Source organism: Bison bison, unplaced genomic scaffold (genome assembly GCF_000754665.1).
Source record: "Bison bison bison isolate TAMUID 2011002044 unplaced genomic scaffold, Bison_UMD1.0 scf7180017864341, whole genome shotgun sequence".
In the NCBI taxonomy this organism is placed as follows: domain Eukaryota; kingdom Metazoa; phylum Chordata; class Mammalia; order Artiodactyla; family Bovidae; genus Bison; species Bison bison.
The window spans coordinates 8,040,443-8,062,059 of record NW_011494913.1 but is presented as its reverse complement, the minus strand read 5'-3'; the positions used below and the strand labels follow the sequence as shown (position 1 = coordinate 8,062,059).

Genomic DNA, 21,617 nt, shown 5'->3' with positions numbered 1-21,617 from the left:
CCGCCTCCGAGCGCCTTTTTCTTCGTAGTCCCGCCCACCAAGGAAGCCAGTACAGCGCCTGCGCCTTCTACCTTGCCCCGCCTCCTAGCTAATCGGAAGTTAGCCGATTTCCCATAGTGCCCCGCGAGTGGCGGGCATGATAGTAAATCCGGTAGGCTCTCTGGCGGGTTTAAGTCGGCTTTGTTGCGGTTTCTCTTGTGCCAGGGCGCTGTAGGGAATTGGGGCCTGGTCAGTGCTTTGTCTGCGGATGCAATGGCGCTTCTCCGGGGCGTATGGGGCGTGCTGAATGCGCTGGGAAAGTCAGGAGCGGATCTCTGCGCGGGCTGTGGCAGTCGACTGCGCTCTCCCTTTAGGTAAGCCGGCTTGCCTGCACCTTCGGAGGCGGAAGGGTTCAGGACGCCTTGGGGTTAGAATGTAGACGCTGTTCTCCGCTTTCTCTCCCCCCTGAAATAGTCAGGACTGACTTGGCCCTGTGATTCCGACCTCGACCTTGCCAAGGGGATGATAGCTTTGAGACCAGGCCTTACTGCTTCAGTACCCCTTGCCTTCCTTCCGGTCACCTTTCCCCTCCTCCCGTCCCTCCTCATTCTCGTACCTTGGAGCACCGGGTTCGTTGTCCCCTGCGAAGTCGCCGCAAGAGTCTCCTGCCTTCATCTAGCCATTGAGGCGAGGCCCAGGAGCTGGAGATACATGCTTTCCTTCACTCTCTGCCCTTGCTAGGGGGTTAGGGCTTTTGAGACTTCAGTTTTGCAAGCTCTTTCCCCTGGATAGGACAGGATTTTAAATATCATTAGTGTTCTTGCCGAAGGTGTTAGGTGTCAGATATGTAGCATCTTGATATCTTGCTTGGCATCTGTGTGCACGTAATTATGAATACGGGTACTTAAATGTTTAACACTGGTTATTTTCTTTTTATTTATATGTAGTTTTGCGTATGTTCCAAAATGGTTTTCATCCAGCTTGAGTGGTTATCCAAAGAAGCCCATGACTTCATACGTTCGATTTTCTAAAGAACAGCTGCCCATATTTAAAGCTCAGAACCCAGGTAAGGAGTTTGGGTTATATACTCTTCTCTGATGTACTAAAGATGCCACTAAGCAGTTAAATTGCAGACTTGATTTTCAGTATCAAGGCATCTGTTGAATGCAGAAACATAACCATTCTGTGTGATGGCCTGTAAAATAGATATAACATGGGCTTGTATGAAAGCCACCTGCCAATGCAGGAGACATAGGAGTCGCGGGTTCAATCCCTGGGTAGGGAAGATCCCCTAGAAAAGGGAATGGTGACCCGCTCCTTTATTCTGGCCTGGAAAATTATGGACAGAGGAGCCTGGCAGGCCACAGCCCATGGATTTGCAGAATCAGACACGACTGAAGCGACGTAGCAGGCATGCATAAGGAATCAGTGTAAGCACAGCAGTAAGGTAATTTTACCAAATAAAAATGCTTTAAATGTAATTGAGAACTGGTGAAAGCTATTTTAAAAATAGCATGTAGAATGCAAAGTACTTAGGAAAGAGGATAAAAAAGCTGAATTTGGGGCCTTGTGGCCATTGGCCCAGAGGACCATTGACGAATCATTTTACCTCTTGCTTAGCTCCTGCTTCTCCCACTGCAAATTATTAATAAAGTTGCAGTGAAATAATTTATGTGGATGTGTTGCATAAACTTGAAAGCTGAATACAGGTTATGTTAATTTTAAGAGCTTTTTGACTGAAAGCCAGTTGAATTTCTGAAAGATTTCCAGTTAGGTTTGTTGACTCCCTAGAAAGACTGGGTCCTTATTGGGGCTGTAGTGTAAAGATAGTGACCAAATTAGTAATTGCTGAGCTTTTCTTATAATTCCTAAAGCTTTTTCATATGCATTATATCACAGGGCACTTATGAAAATCATGTGAGCTGTAATAGTCACGTAAAGAACTGGTTTAAGAGACATGCTTCAGTACTCACATCTTTTGAAATGTAGGAGTTGAAACTAACAAGTGGTTTGTTAAATCATTTATACCTTGTCATTCCAGTTAAGATGGGAAGGAAATGGAGAAAAATTATTTGGTTTTAGAATAATTTAGCTTGTTTGCAAACAATATTTCTGTAATTTGGATACAGGTGGTGTTATATGAATCAAGACTATATTTTGTTGTTTAGTCAGGTTTTATGAACTTGGTCATTCCTGAAAGACTTGAAAAAAATGTTTTTGATTGAAATATGAAGTAGAAAACTTGTAGACACTGATTCCCCAATTGCTTTAACTTAGTAATCAATTCCTGAGGACCATTTTGGTAGTAAGTGGTACTATTCCTTAATTTAATCATTAGATAATAGACTTTAATAATGTTAGATAAAATATTAAATTATTTATTGTACTTAAATTAGTTGGTTAAAGAAAAACTAAATCATTTTAAGTTGTGTGTGGTAAAATGTCTGTAAAAATTCTTAATTTTAGAGCTAATGGATTATTCTTTCCTGAAAGTCTAGAAATTGATCCAGAGATGTAAAATGGTGATATCAATTTTTATTTCATTTCATAGATGCAAAAAATTCAGAACTAATTAAAAAAATTGCCAAGCTATGGAGGGAACTTCCTGATTCAGAGAAAAAGGTAAGCATATAAATTTTTAACATTGCTGACCAGTTACTTTGCAGGTAAGGACAACTGTCATGTCCTTTAAGGAAAAAGATGACCCAGAGTTTTTTTTTTTAATGTTTGTTATCTCAAAGGAATGTCATACTTTCTCATCCACATAAATGATGAGAATATGGATAAATGGCAGTGGTGATGAAGCGTTGGTTTTTGAAGCAATTTGAAGTTGGAGGCCAGTTGCTAGACCTTCACCTTGGATAACACATTTGAAGAACACGTGATTTATAAGTGGGATTTCAGAGTGCATTTTCCACTTGGTGGTTCAGTCAGTTTGCTGAAGTTACGCAGTTGTCCTTCCCCGTCAGGTGTGCTATGTTTAATTAGCCAGCAATAGTTTATCAACTTCTTATTTGGATTTTTTTATAGATATATGAAGATGCTTACAGGGCAGACTGGCAGGTATACAAGGAAGAGATAAACAGAATTCAAGAACAACTAACTCCAAGTCAAATGGTATCTTTGGAAAAAGAAATCATGCAGAAACGTTTAAAAAAGAAAGCGTTAATAAAAAAGAGAGTGAGTATGGTTGGCATAAAACTGAAATTTGGCAAAAAACTGAAATTTATATATCTATAAATACAGGTTTGCTTTTTTTCCTTTGGCAAAAAACTGAAATTTATGTATCTATAAATACAGGTTTTTTCCCTTGTTTTGGTGACGTGGTAGAGAATGTACTTCAGTTAGGAAAAAATAGGATAGTTTCCTTCTGCCACTAGGACCATGTGCCTTTGAGTATGTTGTAAACCGTTTTTGCTCCTTTTGGATGTGTCTGAGTTCGAGATACATAATTAGGACTGGTGTGAAAGCTGTAGGAACAGAGTTAGGAAACAGGAAGATCAGGAATAGCAAAAGTCTTGATTCTGTCTTTTCTAGAGTACCTTACTGATTTGAATTGTTCTATAGGTGTTGGTGAATTTGATTCTGAATATTGCTGAATGGACTGAATTCATTAACTTATCAATGTTTTAAAAATACCTATTGTAGATAATAAAATTAAAGTGCCTTTAGGATGAAATTCAATTTTTCCTCATTAAAAATCCCACATGGTTCAAAATTAGTGGCTTCCAGTTTAAGGTATTAGTCCATATAAATTCTGTTGTTTGACAGACTACATCTTTCCGTACTATTAGGTGTGACGTGGTGAACTTGCTGATCCAGTATATATACCATAAAAAATGATCATCAGAGCAAAAGCTTACTTCTCTGAAAAAGTAGATTCCAGCCTTTAGTATGAAGTGATGGAATCTCTCGTCCTGATGTCTTAAGCCCTCCTAGCTCTTGGGTTGAGGACTCACCCAATTTCAAGTCAATGATAGTAATCGGAGACTGCTAATCCAATCAGTAAAAGGAAGCCAGAAAAAATAGGGATGGTATTTGGAGGGTGGAAAACTAGGGTTTATTCTCTCTTGAGCTCTCCCTTGCTCTCTAATGCACCCAACTAGTACTTTGAGTGGGGAGGACCAGAAATGAAGATTGAGCAGATATAAGGAGTTTCTTATTCAGGTATTCCAGTTCAGTTCAGTTGCTCAGTTGTGTCTGACTCTTTGGTACCCCATGGACTGCAGCATGGCAGGCCTCCCTGTCCATTAGCAACTCCTGGAGGTTACTCAAACTCATGTCCATTGAGTTGGTGATGCCATCCAACCATCTCATCCTCTGTCATCCCCTTCTCCTCCTACCTTCAATCAGGGTCTTTTCCAGTGAGTCAGTTCTTCGTACCAGATGGCCAAAGTATTGGAGTTTCAGCTTCAGCATCAGTCCTTCCAGTGAATATTCAGGACTGATTTCTTTTAGGATGGACTGGTTGAATCTTCTTGGAGTCCAAGGGGCTCTCAAGAGTCTTCTCCAACACCACAATTCAAGACATCAATTCTTGAGCGCTCAGCTTTGTTTATGATCCAACTCAACATCCATACATGACTACTGGAAAAACCATAGCCTTGACTAGACGGACCTTTGTTAGCAAAGTAATGTCTCTGGCTTTTTAATATGCTGTCTAGGTTGGTCATAACTTTCCTTCCAAGGAGCAAGCATCTTTTAATTTCATGGCTGCAGTCACCATCTGCAGTGATTTTGGAACCCAAAAAAATAAAGTCTGACACTGTTTCCACTGTTTCCCCATCTATTTCCCATGAAGTGATGGGACCATATGCCATGGTCTGTTTTCTGAATGTTGAGTTTTAAGTCAACTTTTTCACTCTCCTCTTTCACTGTCCTCAAGAGGCTCTTTAGTTCTTTACCTTCTGCCATAAGGGTGGTCTCATTGGCATATCTGAGGTGATTGATATTTCTCCCAGCAGTCTTGATTCCAGCTTGTGCTTCATCCAGCCCAGCATTTCTCTTGCATGTGTGCTATACTAGTTGTCCAGTAGGGGTTGGATGTTCTTTTTTTTTCCCTCTTCAGTCTTTGTTCTCTTTACTTTCGGATTTTCGAAGATTTTTTTTTTTTTTTAGCCATGCTGTGTGGCTTTTGGGATCTTAGTCCCTTGACCAGGGATTGAATGTGTGCCCCCTGCAGTGGAAGGTTGGAGTCCTAACCACTGGACTGCCAGGGAATTCCCTTTATCTCCAGCACTTCTTTTGGGTTCTTTCTTATGATTTCCCTCTGCTTACAATGCCTGTTCTTGCAGGCTGTCTAGAATCCTTACCATATTAATCACAGTTGTTTTAAAATCCTGGTCTGATAATTTTGTATCCCTGCCAGTTCTGATGCTTGTTTTGTTTCTTTATGTTAGGCTTTTTGTCTTTTAGTATGCTTTGGGATTTTTTTTCTTGATAGTTAGACATATGATGTGCTGGGTAAAAGGAACTGCTGTATATGGGCCTTTGTAATGTGGTAAGGCATGGGGCAGGGGAAGCATTCTACAATCTTATGATTAGGTCTTGGTCCTTTAATAAGGGCTTCCTTGGTGACTCAGTGGTAAAGAATACACCTGCCAATGCAGAAGATCAGTCGGGAAGATCCCCTGGAAAAGGAAATGGCTACCCACTCTAGTATTCTTGCCTGGGAAATCCCATAGACAGAGGAGCCTGGTGGGCTACAGTCCCTGGGGTTGCAAAAGAGTCAGATATGAGTTAGCAATTAAAACACAAAAAACCCTTTAATGAGCCTGTAGCTTTGCGCTTAGTTGGTACAGGATGGCTAAAGTAAGCTGCAGTCTAGTATTTCCTTTCATTGAAGTCTTTTAGGCTCTTGATAGTATACCAGCAGGTTAGGTTCTTAATGTTTATTTGTGTGTTTATTTTTTATTTGACTGCACCAGATCATTAGTTGCAACACGTGGGATCTAGTGTCCCAACCATAGATTGAATCCCAACCCCCTGCATTGGGAGCACAGTCTTAACCGGTAAACCACCAGGGAAGTCCCAGCAGATTAGGTTCTGATTAACTAGTTTCCCTTGAGGGCAGGCCTTGTTAAGAATAATAAAGTACTCTGGCATTTCAAAATGATTCCTTTTCTTCCTGCTGAAAGCAAGAGGGGTTTTTTTTTTCCCTTGATATTTACTGTGGGAATCTGGTCAAGTTCCTGGAGAAAAACCTCACAGTATTATGAGGCTTTCCTATGAGTGGTGGTAGCTCTCAGAGCTGTCCACATGGAGCTTCCAGCAGTTAGTCAGCTGTGGTTCAGTTTCCTCCACACCACTGGTTTCCATTCCTCTATCTGTTCCAGTAAGTCTCGACTCCCTGTGTTCACCTGTCTGTGTCTGTCTCCAATCTTGAGAGCAGCACTTCACCCTGTGTCCCCTCTTCAGTGGATCCAAGAGAGTTGATTTTGCAGTCTGATCAGCTTTATACTTATTGGATGGAGTGCTGACTTCCAAACTCCTTACATGTAGAACCAGAAACTTAGAAGTCTGAGTGACTTTTCCGTAAGACTTCCATTTGCTCTCCCTGTTGGAATTTTTCTTCCCATTAGATTCCCAGTTCCAGCTACTTGCAGTTTAGGTGAGAGGTGGGGGCCAGGCAGTTGCAAGTGAAGCACCTGGAAGAAATAGCTAGCAGTGGCTCTAGAAACAGAAGGGGAGATGCCTCCTCTCCCGAGGGGCTCAGGGCTGAGAGAGTGACCTCAATATGTAAATCAGAGGAGCCCTGCTTATGAATGAAAGTTGGGTTCGTTATTGACTGTAAACCAAATTGCCATTAAAACCCCCATCGTTTTATAAATTTCTATCTAAGTTCAGAAACTCGGTAGGTTAGGATGAGGCAGTGTCCTTCATTAGACAATGCAGCAAATGCGCCAATGTTCTTGAGTTGTCAAGTGGGGGTACGTAGTGCTTTGTCCAAGGAGAAGTGGTGCCTTACAAGGATAAAACGGGTTTTTTTTTAATGTTTAAAAAGATTTTGTACATACTGCTCATTTATTCAGTTCATGGAGACCATAAACATAATATGTAAAGGAAATGTTTCTGTATGAAAAGTAACTTATAAAATCTATTAGGATTTTCAAAACAGTACTAATCAAAAATTCTGATCCCAAGAGGGAACAATCGCATACTCATAACGTTCATTTTAAAGAATATTCTGTAATTCATGGTAGTGAATGAAGTTTCTCTAGGTAAATTTAAGTATCATAGAGTTTAAAACTTTATCTCACCTTTCATTTTTTTTACTCAGGAGTTAACAATGCTTGGAAAACCGAAAAGACCTCGCTCAGCTTATAACATTTTTATAGCTGAACGTTTTCAGGAAGCTAGGGATGGCACATCACAGGTAAAACAAAACTCTGTATGTTTTAAAAATGTTTACTCTAATTTTTAAAATAATATAGACAGGAAACTTTAGGGGTGCAACCTGTCAAGTGGTGAAAAAAAGTGGTAAATTACTATAAAGAAATAGTATATATAAATAAGACCTAAAAATCCTTTTTCTTACCACATAAAATGTTTAAAATTTGAATGTTATATATACATATTCAGCCATGTATATACATAGTCAACTTTTTAAATTAAAAAACAAAATTTTCACCTTTATAGGAGTGTTCAAGTTCTGGAGACTTTTCTTATCCAGCACTTCTGAATGGTTTTACAATCACTGGGAAAGAATGAGAGATAGAGGTATAATGTTTCATACTGGGATTTGAGTGTGGCTTCATGTTACGCCCTTTAAACATTTTTGGTTATCCCATGGGAATGTATTATATTACACATATGAATGGTATCTATGTCTGCAGAAAGAAGAAAACAGCTTGTCATTCTTGCTGTGGCTTAGTCTTTCCTTTATTTCCTTTTTAGAGGCTCCAAATTGTCAGTTGTACTATTCCTCTTATAATATGCCATGGTAAGAAAAGTTGTCTGCTCGGATTCCTAATTCTTGTCAATGTGAGACGAAGGTTTTTGCCACTCTGATTCTTTGGGTTATTTAGATCTGTAGTTCATTTCACAGATCCGGTTGGACATATGATTAAATGATGTGTATATGTAACGTATTTTTCTGGCTATATATGATTTCACTGACTACTTCCCTTGGGATTTTATTTTCCTTTTGAAAAGTAGTACCATTTTATTTAGTGTTGTAGGACATCGTAGGTTACTTCTGAAAAACAAAAAGGGGATCTTCTCGGACCAGGGATTGAACCCATGTCTCCTGCATTGGCAGGTGGATTCTTAGCACTGAGCCACCAGGGAAGCCCTGGATTTTAAATTTAGTTTCCATGGCCCTACATTACTAAAACAGCAAGCCTGTTTATTTTTTTTAGTTGGAATTTGCTCAGTCACTAACTAACTTTGTATTTCATTTTATTAGTATAAGAAGGTTTTGTGTTAGAGAATCCTTCTGAATCAATAGTTCTCAACTCTGACTGCATCTTGGAATCACCTCAGAAGCTTCCTGGCTGGCCTTTATCTCTGAAATTAAAATTAATTTAATTATATCATTTTTATTCATGTAAAAAAGTGCATTCTCATAGTTTTAAAGAATCAAATGAGGCTTGTTATGAAAGATACAAGTTTTCCTGTGCCGTCATATTCCTCACTCCAGAAGCAAATGCATTCTGTTTTAGTTGATTCTTGTAGTATTTACCCCCATATCTCTAAGTGATGTTCCTACATTGTCACTTCCTGATTTTTCTAAAATTCTAAGCGTTACCTATATTTTAGGCATTCCCTCTCACTGTGTAAGATGAGCGTTAACTCTGTCTCATTGCACTGTTCACTCTTCTATCAGTCCACCTCCCAATATAGTTACATAATTTTGGTTAGATCAGTATTGAGTACTTAATACTATTACGTGTGCATGCTAATTTGCTTTAGTCATATCCAACTCTTTGTGACCCTGTGGACTGTAGCCTTCCAGGCTCCTCTGTCCATGGGATTCTAGAGACAAGAATACTGGAGTGGGTTGCCATGCCCTCCTCCAGGGGATCTTCCTGACCCAGGGATCAAACCAGTGTCTCTTAAATCTCCTGCATTGGCAGGTGGATTCTTTACCACTAACGCCATCTGGGAAGCTCAGTGGCTCAGCCAGTAAAGAGTCTGCCTGGAGAGGAGAGCCGGGTTTGATCCCTGGGTCAGAAAGAATCCCCTGGGGAAAGGAATGGCTACCTACCCCAGTATTCTTGCCTGGAGAGTGCCATGGACAGAGGAGCCTGGAAGGCTATGGTCCCTAGGGTTGCAGAGTTGGACACAACTAAGCGACTAACACTTTCTGCACTTAGAACGTGGAATTAGCTCTGCTTTTCTGCTCCCCAAATGCTGTGTTGGTAGTGTCCTTTCCTATTGTCTTTGTCGCTGTGGATTTTATGCCTTTAGGAATTTTAGTTGTTTAATTAAAAAAAATAAATCACAGAAATGAATTGCTTACAGTTCTGAAGGTTAAAAGTCCACGATCAAGGCCACACCCTGGTGAGGGCCCTCTTCTGGTTCATAGCTGGCACCTTCTCTCTCTGTGTCCTCACATGGTGTGAGTGCTCATTTAATGTGATTTTAGATAGCATCAGAAGTAAATACCTTCCCATCCCTTTAATTTGTTTTCCATGAATTAGTTTTTTAGGTGAAAGATTGTTTATGCATGCAGCTTCATAAATTATTGTTTAACACACTGAATATGAAACTTGTGGATTAAATATAAGCAAAAAGATACGTTATGAAAGAACTAAAAGCATGAAAGCAATTCTTTCCAAAGCTAAGAGAGCAGTTATTTAATGAGTAACTATCCCTGAATATACTAGATGTATTTATAAAGGTAAGCTTAAAATACTCAAAATAGGCTCAGATACCATCTGGGTACCTCACTTTTTGTTGATAGGAAAACAAAATTCAGTGAAAGTTCTGGTCAGAATAGTGAAGTTAATAGTTCTAACTCTACTTCTTAAAATCACTGATGATATCCTCCTGCCTTTAATAGGCACTTTTCATCCCCCTCTCCCTCACATTCTCCGCCTGTCTCTCTCCTTCTTCTCTGCTCCTCATTCTCCACCCGCCCATTTTCCTCTTCAGTCTTTGCTCTCCGGTAGCAGCACCACAGGCTGTGTGAGGTGTACTCACTGTCTCTCTGCCTCTCCTCCAACTGTGGGATTCCTGCATCCCTTTAATTTTATATATTAAAGCTCCCAAGCCTAAGGGAGGTCATAGAACTTTTTCCGGGTCACATAGTTAAGCTCAGCTGTGTAGGAGGAGAATCGGCGCTGTGTTGCTCCTGTGGTGACAACTGAAACACAGTGCACAGACATGAGAGGTAAGAGAGCACTTAGGCCACAGAGGAGACAAAACAGTATTTGAGGCTAGTCTGTGACAGAGTAGCTTATATTTGAATATTAATATCTTTGAATTCAAAAAGATAAATATCTGCACAAACAAAGGAACCATCAACAAAATGAAAAGTAATCCTACCAAATGGGAGAAAATAATTTGCAAGTAATTTAGAGAACTCATATGACTCATTCCCCCACCCCCGAAGAAAAAAATCTGATTAAAAAATGGGCAAAGGATCCAAATAGATATTTTCCCAAAGAAGACTTAGAGATGGCTAACAAGTATATGAAAAGGTGCTCAACATCATTGTCAGGGAAATGTAAAGCAAAACTACAATGAAGTACTCCCTCATATTTCTTAGAATGGCTATTATAAAAAACAAGTACTACTGAAGCTGCAGTAGAAGGGGAACCCTTGTGCTGAAACAGTAACTCAGAACACATAGACACTAGCAACACGTTGGTGACTGCGCGAGTTGCTGGGTGGGGTGGGAGGGTGGAATGGGCAAAGGTGGTCGAAGGGCACAGACTTCACAAGTGCTGCACTGCACACCTGAATGTATTGTTACATGTCAGTTACAGCTCAGAGTTTTGAGGAGTCTTTGCCTGTGATTCTTGATATCTGAGTGTGTGTGGTTGGAATGAATAATAAAACAGCATCTTTCTTCAATCACTGAAGTCCCTGTATCTGGTACTTAAGTGTATATTGTTTTACAGGTAAAGCTGAAAGCTATAAATGAAAACTGGAAAAATCTCTCTAATTCTCAAAAGCAAGTAAGTAGTATGGTTTTAGTCCCAAGTGCCTAGTTAGAGTATCTGTGAGAATATATCAGGGCAAGGCTTGATTCATGTGAAAACAACTTTATATTACACAGTGTTTTAAAATCATTGTCATATTCTTGGAACCAGTTTGGCTTTTTTCTTTTGGTAGTTTTTGATTCCATATCAAACTGGTATTTAAAACAGTGTCCCTCGTAACTTAGTGTCATCATATCCAGTGATGATCACACCCTGCCCCTGTTGCTTTTCCACACTCCAAACCCTGAAATTGTAGCGACTTCATGAATACTTAAAAACCTTTATCTCTTATCTGTTTCTCATCTAATTTTTATCTCACAAGAATATTTCTTTCCAGCCCCCCTTTAACATATAGAATAGTAAAATAATTTCTAGAATATTTTTGGAGAGCATCCCAGAAATTAACTCCAAAGATTCCTCTAAAGAAATCATTTTAACAATTACACTCTTTCTCAGGTATATATTCAGCTTGCTAAAGATGATAAAATTCGTTATTATAACGAAATGAAATCTTGGGAGGAACAAATGATGGAAGTTGGACGAGAAGATCTTATACGTCGCTCAATTAAATACCCAGCAAAAAATGACCCTGAGAAGTTTTAAAATAGAAGATTGAGTTATGTTCATAATGGATAGACATAAGAAACCAACTAGGTCTCAATACCGGAAGCTGTTGTAAAATTAGAATGGATAAAGTTGGTGAACATTTATATTTAATTCCTTTTCTGTAGCCCATGGACTTCTGCCAGCCAATTCAATACATTTTGTATTGGTGTCTTGCTTTTGAAAACCCAAACAGATAAGACTTCATGTGGAATTTATTTTGTGTTTAGGAACTACTGAGCATCAAAATAATCCATGAAATGTAGCAGTGAATCATTTTACCTTTGATAAAGGTAAATCAGACTGTGAAGTTTTTTTATACTTGGTGATTATGGAAAAAATATTCTTGTTTCCTTATATTATGGAAGCAGGAGTTTCCTATTCATAAGTATCTCAAAGTTTGTAGAAGCCATAGTGTTCTATGATATAACTGCATTTTTAAAAGAGCATCCAGAACTCATGCTGGTAAATTCCAAATCCTGGGTATAATTCATATTATAATCAGACTTGATGGTTGTACATGTGAGGAATTTCTGGTATCAGTTGCAGCTTTTATAAAAGGTATAGATTTATAAACCTTTTCCTCATTATCTTTTTCCTAAATTAAAAACTAAAAAATTATGTACCAAATCTATGCATATTGTTTTATATTGCATAGAATAAAAATTATGTGTTTCTTAATTACGTTTTAAGGTGAAACATTCATTTTATAGCTTTCTGGGATTTTTGTTTGTTTTTTTAAACAAAGTAGGAGTTTGTATACTGAATTATTTTTTCTCTTATGTAAATATATTTATCCAGAAAGTAGAGAACTTATTTGGTGTAAGTTTTAAAATGAGAGATCTAAAAAAATCATGTCTCCAAAGTCTCTCAAATTGGAACCTATAATTTTTAAACATTTGCATAACATATAAAAGCCTGTATAATAATTAATAGCCAGTTCTAGCCTGATGCCCACATCCAGCCCACTGCCTGCTTTTCTTGGCCTTGTCAACTAAGAATTGTTCACAGTTTTAAATAGTTAAAAAAAACTAAGCATACTTCAAGACACATGAAAATTAATATGAAATTCAGTGTCCATAAAAAAATGTTTTATTGGAACACAGCCACACTCATCGATTATGGCTGTTTTTGTACAATAGTGCAGTTGACTTGGTTGCTACAGAGAGGTGCAGCCTGCAAAGACTGACCCGTATAGTGTGGAATGAGATGCTCTTAAGTTACTTGCTGTGGCTCAGTAAAATACATCTTAACAGTTTTCCAGTTAGCATTTAAACCTTACCCCTTCTAGCATTTGATTATCTTCTTAACAAGAGTCAAAGGTTTTTCAAAATCCACACCACTTTTTTGAGCAAAATATTCAACTGTCATCATCAGTTCACATGAATTTATAACTCAAAATTTATATATTTACTTTGTATTTTGCAAAAATATGCAAAAAAAAAAAAGTGTGTATTCTACATCTCCAGAAAGAAGATTTTTGAAGTTTGTGGATAGAAAATAAGTAAAAGAATCACTAAAAAATGACTTGTTACGTACTGAACTTGGCAAAGGTCAGGACTGTAGGGAAAACTACAACTTAAGAGGACTAGCCTAAGATTTAAATACATGGAGCTGTTTGAAGTTTTCAGGCGGCTTTGCTCTGTGAATGGTAATGCAGGACACAACCTGCCAGTATGTAAATGACCCTTGGTCTGAGGCTAGAGTGTTCTGGGGAAGAAGAGAGGGAAGAAAAGGACACGTGCTAGTGTCTCTCCCAAGCTTTCTCAGTTAGGTTTCCAGGAGAGAATTAAGCCCTAATTCCCTGTGGCATCTAGAATGGTACCGATTTTGTAGCAGCCTTAGGAGAATGGAGAAAATAATCACTTAAATAATTTACTGTGTTCTGTGCTTCAGATGAGCCCAGGGAGCACATGGGAGTCAATGTTTATAATATTATAGAATGGGTGAGGAAGAGAAATGAATTATAAACTCCTGTAGCACAAATGTATAAAGCACATCTGCGTACTTACCTTCTGAGCTCTAGGCATTTAGCTGCCTGTACTGTTTCACACCGAACACATTCAAATATCCAGTGTCTACGTCCTCATGTATATACTTAACATAGGGAGGACAGGTATGAAACAGTGAAAGGAGCTGTAGCAAAACCGTTTTGTTTCTAAAAGGGTGTCATTGTTAATACTTTAAATATTAGGATAATCTGATTTCACACCTTTCTTAATAAACTTCAGTACATGGCATACCATGTATTAAATGCCATCCAAAACAGAGTATTTGTATATACAAATACTCTGTTATGAAGAATGAGAGCGTATATCAATAACCAGTGGCTAGGTGTGTAACCGGTGGCCATTCTTATATTGGCTGAACAAGAAACTGAAAGCTAAAGAATTGTGACCAGGGAAAGATGCTTAAGTGAGAACAGCGTCTGTGCTGTCTGAGCAGTCAGTCACAGAGACGCTTATGTTCACTAGAGTACCGGTATTAGATTTTATAAAACAATCGACAAGGGTGTGTGTAATTATTTTCTGATGTTTAAGGTATATGTGCAGATTCAGCCTACTGTAATAATGTAATTTTGCCATTGCTTTTGGCTAACTCCTTTTTTGGAAATGCCCTTTTTTTTTTTTTTTAATGTATATGCTTTTTTAAATAGTTGGCCATGAATGTGTATATTTACATTTCTGAATTAAAATGCAGTTAAAGTAACTAGCAAGTTTTATTGATATTTGTGACATTTACTGTACCTGAAATTAATCACCACCAGATTGTCCGAAAGCAGCAGGAACTTCTTATATAGGTAAGTAATTAATTTCCATTATTTCTCTTAATTTTACCAATCTTTTTACTGTAAGACGACTCCAACAACAACAACAAAAATACTCTTTTCTTTCCTTTTCTCTCCTCACAGCCACTATTCCTCTTCCTTTTCAAAGCACCAAGCTCTTACAAATTTGAAAATGTTACAAGTGCAGATAATATGTTTTGAAATTTTAAAGCAGTAATACTCTTTTAAATTGAACTTTGGGGAAGAATAAGAAATGAACGTATTTATTATTATTTTCAATTTGTAAAATTTTCCAAATAGTAAAACTGTACAAAGTTAGTATCATCATTCTCTCACATTGTTCACAAATAAAATATTTTTGGTAATCATTGATTATATTTGATGGGAAATACATAAAACATGAAACCATCTTCTAGCACATTAAAAATACTTTAAAAAATTTTTACTGGCTAAAAAACTACATACTTAAAATTGACTGTAAACAAAAATTTTAAATAGGCTAAACATTTAAAAATTACCCTAATGGCAGAAAGTAAAGAAGAACTAAAGAGCCTCTTGAAGGTGAGAGAGGAGAGTGAAAAAGCTGGCTTGAAACTCAACATTCAAAAAACTAAGGTAATTGCATCTGTTCCCATCACTTTATGGCAAATAGAAGAGGAAAAATTGGAAGCAGTGACATGTTATTTTCTTGGATTCCAAAATCACTGGATGGTGACTACAGCTGTGAAATTAAAAGACACTTACTCCTTGGAAGGAAAGCTATGACAAATCTAGACAGTGTATTAAAAAGCAGACATTACTTTGCTGACAAAAGTCTGTATAGTCAAGACTGTTTTTCCAGTAGTCAGGTACAGAAAAGTGAGAGCTGGACCATGAAGGAGGCTGAGCACTGAAGAGTTGATGCTTTCAAACTGTGGCCCTGAGAAGACTCTTGAGAGTCCCCTGGACTGTAAGGAGATCAAATCAGTCAGTCCTAAAGGAAATCAACCCTGAATATTCATTGGAAGGACTAATGCTGAAGCTGAAGCTCCAATACTTTGGCCACCTGATATGAAGACCTGACTCACTGGAAAAGACCCTGATGCTGGAAAAAATTGAAAGCAAAAGGAGAAGAGGGTGGTAGAGGATGAAATGGTTAGAAACCAAACTGTGTCAGATGAAATTCGTCCACCTCTGAGCCCTGCAAAGGATTGCCTTTTGAGTACAAGTGCTGTTGCATTTTATGGGAATATAAATTATGCAAATTTGAAATAATATGAATATTTGAAAGTTGTATATTATGCACGACGTTTGAAATAGTGCAATATTAAAATTTTTAAAAGTGGTTTGGAGTCATAGAATTTCAAAACACTCTTGAATAGCAAAGTGAGGGCAGTGTTTGATATTACTATATGCAGTCACCTTTAACACAAAATTTAACTTTATCGTGTCAGTTTCCTATATATGTTGTGTATGTGCTTTGAAAGTTTTGTAAATGATCTGCTGACTTGTACTGCTATTTTAATATTCAGTGTTGTTATAATCCAAAAATTTTTTTTAAAAATAAGCTAACCCAAATATTCATTTAGGAGTGGTGGTAATGCTTGTGCTGTAAAACATTTCTAAAAACTGGTAACTCTGGAACAGAATCATGTTTTTAATAAAATTTAATTCTGATGCACTGTTTAGTTGGATTGATAGATAATAGCTTGGGATACTTACAACCTATGGAGCAGATTAAATCAAAACTTCTCTATCCTATTTGCAGTTCTATGATTTTTTAAATATAAATTTATTTTAATTGGAGGCTAATTCCTTTACAATATAGTAAGTGTAATAAAATTGGTTTTGCCATACATCAACATGAATCCGCCACTGGTGTACACGTGTTCCCCATCCTGAACCCTCCTCCCACCTCCCTCCCCATACCATCCCTCTGGGTCATCCCAGTGCACCAGCCCTGAGCATCCTGTATCATTCATCGAACCTGGACTGGCAATTTGTTTCACATATCATATTATACATGTTTCACTGATGGACTCTGTGGGAGAGGGCGAGGGTAGATCTATGATTTTTAAGCGTTCTCTCTCTGGAACCCTCCTGGCAGTCCAGTGGTTAAGACTACAGTTCCATTGCACAGGGCATGGGTTTGATCTTGACCTGAACTAGGCTCCTGCATTCTGCCTGGCACAGCCAAAAACAAAAAAACAACAAAGGAATACCCTCTTTGCACTTTTTTCCAATGGGAAAATTAGTACTTGATGAGTGAATCTTGTCCACTCCACTATGTATTATATAATGCATGGGTTTGTTGAATCTTGGCTTAAAAAAGACAGCTTCAAAAACCTAACACAACCTCTGTAAGACACTCTTAGGATGAGGCACTTAGAATATGGACTTTGTATTAGATGTTTTTTATGGTTAAATTTTATAGGTGGGATAATGGTATTGTGATTATGTAAAAGTATGTCCTTAGAAGATCCAGGATGACACATTTAGGGCTCAAGTTTCATCACAAGTAAAGACACATCTAGATAAAGCCATAGAAAGATACTAACGTCTGTTGATTCCAGATGAAGTATGCCTACTCACTGAATCTTCTAAATTTTCTGTTTGAAATTGTTGAAATATTTGGACAATTTTAAATATATTGGGAAATATATTGACCAAGAAAATGTTTATATTGCTTACTGAAATTCTTATGGCTTGGAAATCCCATTTGAGTAAAACATGAAATGGTTGTGCATGTTACCTAGGAGAGATGATACTTTTTTCAGTTGTGCATTTTCACTTTGAACAGTTTTGTGTATTGTCAATGTCAACCGAAAAAGAATGCACAACCTAAAAGCTGAGAGTCGTTTTTTACAACATTCTTAGGACTTCAGGCCTGGGAGGCGGCCTCTCAAGTAACCTTGGGAAAACTGCTCCAAGGAGGCGAGGGGGTTAGCTAGGATATACAGGGGTTTTGCAACAAAGGGCAGATAGTCTGAGTGATACAAAATTATTGTAAATTAAAGGAAAACCAAACATCGCAAGGAATTTAGCGCTTTTCTACGCTTGGGAAGGTAGAAGAGTCTGGGCTCAAACCAATCCTTTGATACGCACCTCGGCTATCGGCCAGTATCCTGAGCTTCCTCAGGGCGCACCGTGGGGTGTGGTTGCAATCTGAAGGCTGCCAGAAGGCGGGTATTCCTTGTTTCCTTTCTGAGTTCCCTTCAGTTCAGTCGCTCAGTCGTGTCCAACTCTTTGCGACCCCATGAATGCAGCACACCAGGCCTCCCTGTCCATCACCAACTCCTGGAGTTCACTTAAACTTATGTCCATCCAGTCGGTGATGCCATCCAGCCATCTCATCCTCTGTCGTCCCCTTCTCCTCCTGCCCCCAATCCCTCCCAGCATCAGAGTCTTTTCCAATGAGCCAACTCTTCGCATGAGGTGGCCAAAGTACCAGAGTTTCAGCTTTAGCATCATTCCTTCCAAAGAACACCCAGGGCTGATCTGCTTTAGAATGGACTGGTTGGATCTCCTTGCAGTCCAAGGGACTCTCAAGAGTCTTCTCCAACACCACAGTTCAAAAGCATCAATTCTTCAGTGCTCAGCTTTCTTCACAGTCCAACTATCACATCCATACATGACCACTGGAAAAACCATAGCCTTGACTAGATGGACCTTTGTTGGCAAAGTAATGTCTCTGCTTTTGAATATGCTATCTAGGTTGGTCATAACTTTTCTTCCAAGGAGTGTCTTTTAATATCATGGTTGCAGTCACCATCTGCAGTGATTTTGGAGCCCAGAAAAATAAAGTCTGACACTGTTTCCACTGTTTCCCCATCTGTTTGCCATGAAGTGATGGGACCAGATGCCATGATCTTAATTTTCTGACTGTTGAGCTTTAAGCCAACTTTTTCACTCTCCACTTTCACTTTCATCAAGAGGCTTTTGAGTTCCTCTTCACTTTCTGCCATGAGGGTGGTGTCACCTGCGTATCTGAGGTTATTGATATTTCTCCTGGCAATCTTGATTCCAGCTTGTGCTTCTTCCAGCCTAGCGTTTCTCATGATGTACTCTGCATAGAAGTTAAATAAGCAGGGTGACAATATACAGCCTTGACATACTCCTTTTCCTATTTGGAACCAGTCTGTTGTTCCACGTCCAGTTCTAACTGTTGCTTCCTGACCTGCATATAGGTTTCTCAAGAGGCACGTCAGATGGTCTGGTATTCCCATCTCTTTCAGAATTTTCCACAGTTTATTGTGATCCACACAGTCAAAGGCTTTGGCATAGTCAATAAAGCAGAAATAGATGTTTTTCTGGAACTCTCTTGCTTTTTCAATGATCCAGTGGATGTTGGCAATTTGATCTCTGGTTCCTCTGCCTTTCTAAAACCAGCTTGAACATCTGGAAGTCCACGGTTCATGTATTGCTGAAGCCTGGCTTGGAGAATTTTGAGCATTACTTTACTAGCATGTGAGATAAGTGCAATTGTGCGGTAGTTTGAGCATTCATTGGCATTGCCTTTCTTTGGGATTGGAATGAAAACTGACCTTTTCCAGTCCTGTGGCCACTGCTGAGTTTTCCAAATTTGCTGGTATATTGACTGCAGCACTTTCACAGCATCATCTTTCAGGATTTGAAATAGCTCCACTGGAATTCCATCACCTCCACTAGCTTTGTTCGTAGTGATGCTTTCTAAGGCCCACTTGACTTCACATTCCAGGATGTCTGGCTCTAGGTGAGTGATCACACCATCGTGATTATCTTGGTCGTGAAGATCTTTTTTATACAGTTCTTCTGTATATTCTTGCCACCTCTTCTTAGTATCTTAAGTTCCTGCGTTCCCTTAGGGCTCACCAATTAATGCTTAAAGGTGGCCACAACCACGGATGACTATGACGTCCTTTGTTTACTGATATGGCAGGCAGTATTCCATTTCTCCCAAGTAATTCTGAGAAGCTGGCATCATATTTTATCATGATTACTACAATTGCAAACACCACCACACTGAACTGCTGTGCCTCCTGGGAGAAGCCCTCTTGTCAACAGGTTTTCAAACTTTGTGTTCTAGGTCTCTTCTCCCATCATTTCTTCCACCTACGTCAGGATCTCAGCTGGAGGAACAGCCACCTCACATCCCCGTCCCTACTCTGATCCACGGTTTAGGTCTCACTGCCAGCTTGTGGCCAGGACACCGCCTGTAGGCCAGATGTGGAAGTGCCCTTCAAGTCGGACAGGCGCTCTGGCGCACCTCAGTCGGTGCGGCGGGACTGAAGCGCTCTTGGGGCGTGGCCGGTGCGAACTGCAGGTCGAGCTTGCCTGAGGGCCTGCTTAGGCCTTCCCTTTTCCACTCTAATAGGCCAGGAAATATTCAGAGAGGCCAGCTAGTGCCTCAAAAACGCACCGGCAGCGGGAGACGGCGCTAGGATGCACATGTACGTTAGTGTCCTCGCCACAAAACCATCTGCTTAGTCTAGCGTTGTATCCGTCCCTGCACTGAGCTAGAGGACATAGCTTGCAGGAAAACGTGGACTCTCACCACGGGACACTTGTATTTCTGGGTTTCTGGGTGTTCCTTAAGGGCTCTGGGGTCACAATTCATAATGAGTTATGGGCCTGGCCTGATGTGTCCAGCCTTTGTGTTTTCAGAAGTCCTGATTTGAATTTATTGAAAGACCGACCTGAGATTTGGGGGCTCTGGAAGTTGGAATCCTCAAGTAGGTTCCAACTAAAATGATTTTGTCCCTTAGGTTCAGCTCCTGGTTCCCAGGAACAAAGCCAATCTTGTAAGGTTAAGAGGAATCTCACCTGGAAAGTGGCTCATCTGAGTGGAGACTTCCCACCAGGACCACAGAACCCATGAGGAACAAGGCCAAGAAAGAGCAGATCCTAGATTTGCACAACTGATAGCACAAAGTAACCCTTGTGTTCTGCAAGCCTCCCTTCAGACTGTGACAACTTGTTTGAACTGGAGAGGAGAGATGAACTGGGCTGAGGCAAGGGGCAAATTTGCCTAGGACATTACATTATTGAGGGTTTGAGAGAGCATAGTATGGGGAAAGATATACCACCTACCACTAAGAAAATGTTCTCTCAGACATTCTTAAAAGCCTTTGACTTATTTCAGATTCTCCACTCTTTCCAGTTCCTGAGGAGGCCTCACAACATGCCCCTTATCACATGGAGCACTGAGAGCTGTGTGTGCTTCCTTCATCCTCACTTCACAGACACAGGAAGTGAGTGAAGGAAAGAGCTTCCTGGATTACTTGTTTCTGCCTAGCACGAAAGATGAAGAAAACTCAGCCCCAGAGGATGAATGTTCAGGTCATCCCATTCTTAGCAGCCTAGCCAGTAGTCAGATTTTCAGACACAGTTAAGTCAAACTTAGTTTCTATCAAAAGACTGAGAAACTACTGCCAAGGTAGTTAAGGACCAAAAGATGTTTCTAAGGAGGACATTTCATCTAGCTAGTGTACGGAGCGTATAGGTAAGAGAACCGGGAAACGCAAGGCAGATCAGATCTCTTGTGATCTATTCTTTCTCCTCCAGCCCCACTCTTGTTCTCTACATGTAGTCTCCTTGATCCCACAGAAAATAACAGATCTAAAGTGAGTTATTCTTTTCCTCCTTCGTTTAGTGTCTTATATGAGACTTTATAGGGTTAGTAAGTTAGAATGGAAATACAGAAATAGATGAAAGCCAACTTCAAGGATAACATACAGGAACACATCAGCACCAGGATGAAGTAATATGCAGAAATACGCAGGTTCTATGCTGTTACTACTCTGTGCTATTGTTGACCCAGTTTGTCTGCGTTTTCTCATAGTCGTAGCAAAAATGCAAATATTGTCACATGATTTGTGTTGGCCCTTAAAGAAATCATCATGCTAATTCCTCATGAGACAGTAATCCTAAAAAAGTTTCTTTCCTAATCTTCCTGTAGGTATTACAGTAAACAATCTTTCAGTGACTATGGGAAATGGGTGCAACCAGCTGCCTGCAATTGCTCCTCCTGGAAGCAGCACTTTGTGTTGAAGGAGAATTCAGTCAGTTCGGGTTTCTAGGGGATGCAAGACTGGTCTTACAGATCTCTTTGGCTTTGGTATGTAGGCAATGTTGGCTCC

General features: G+C 39.4%; 1 protein-coding gene across 1 annotated transcript; it reads left to right on the top strand.

Moving 5' to 3' along the window:
• TFAM (transcription factor A, mitochondrial) lies at nt 1–14,441 on the top strand. The gene is made up of 7 exons (XM_010854500.1): nt 1–353; nt 927–1,045; nt 2,531–2,601; nt 3,010–3,159; nt 7,259–7,354; nt 11,049–11,105; nt 11,586–14,441. Exons 1-7 carry the CDS (start codon nt 253–255, stop codon nt 11,730–11,732), a joined length of 741 nt encoding a protein of 246 aa, XP_010852802.1. The 5' UTR covers nt 1–252; the 3' UTR covers nt 11,733–14,441.
• Nucleotides 14,442–21,617: the final 7,176 nt, after the last annotated feature.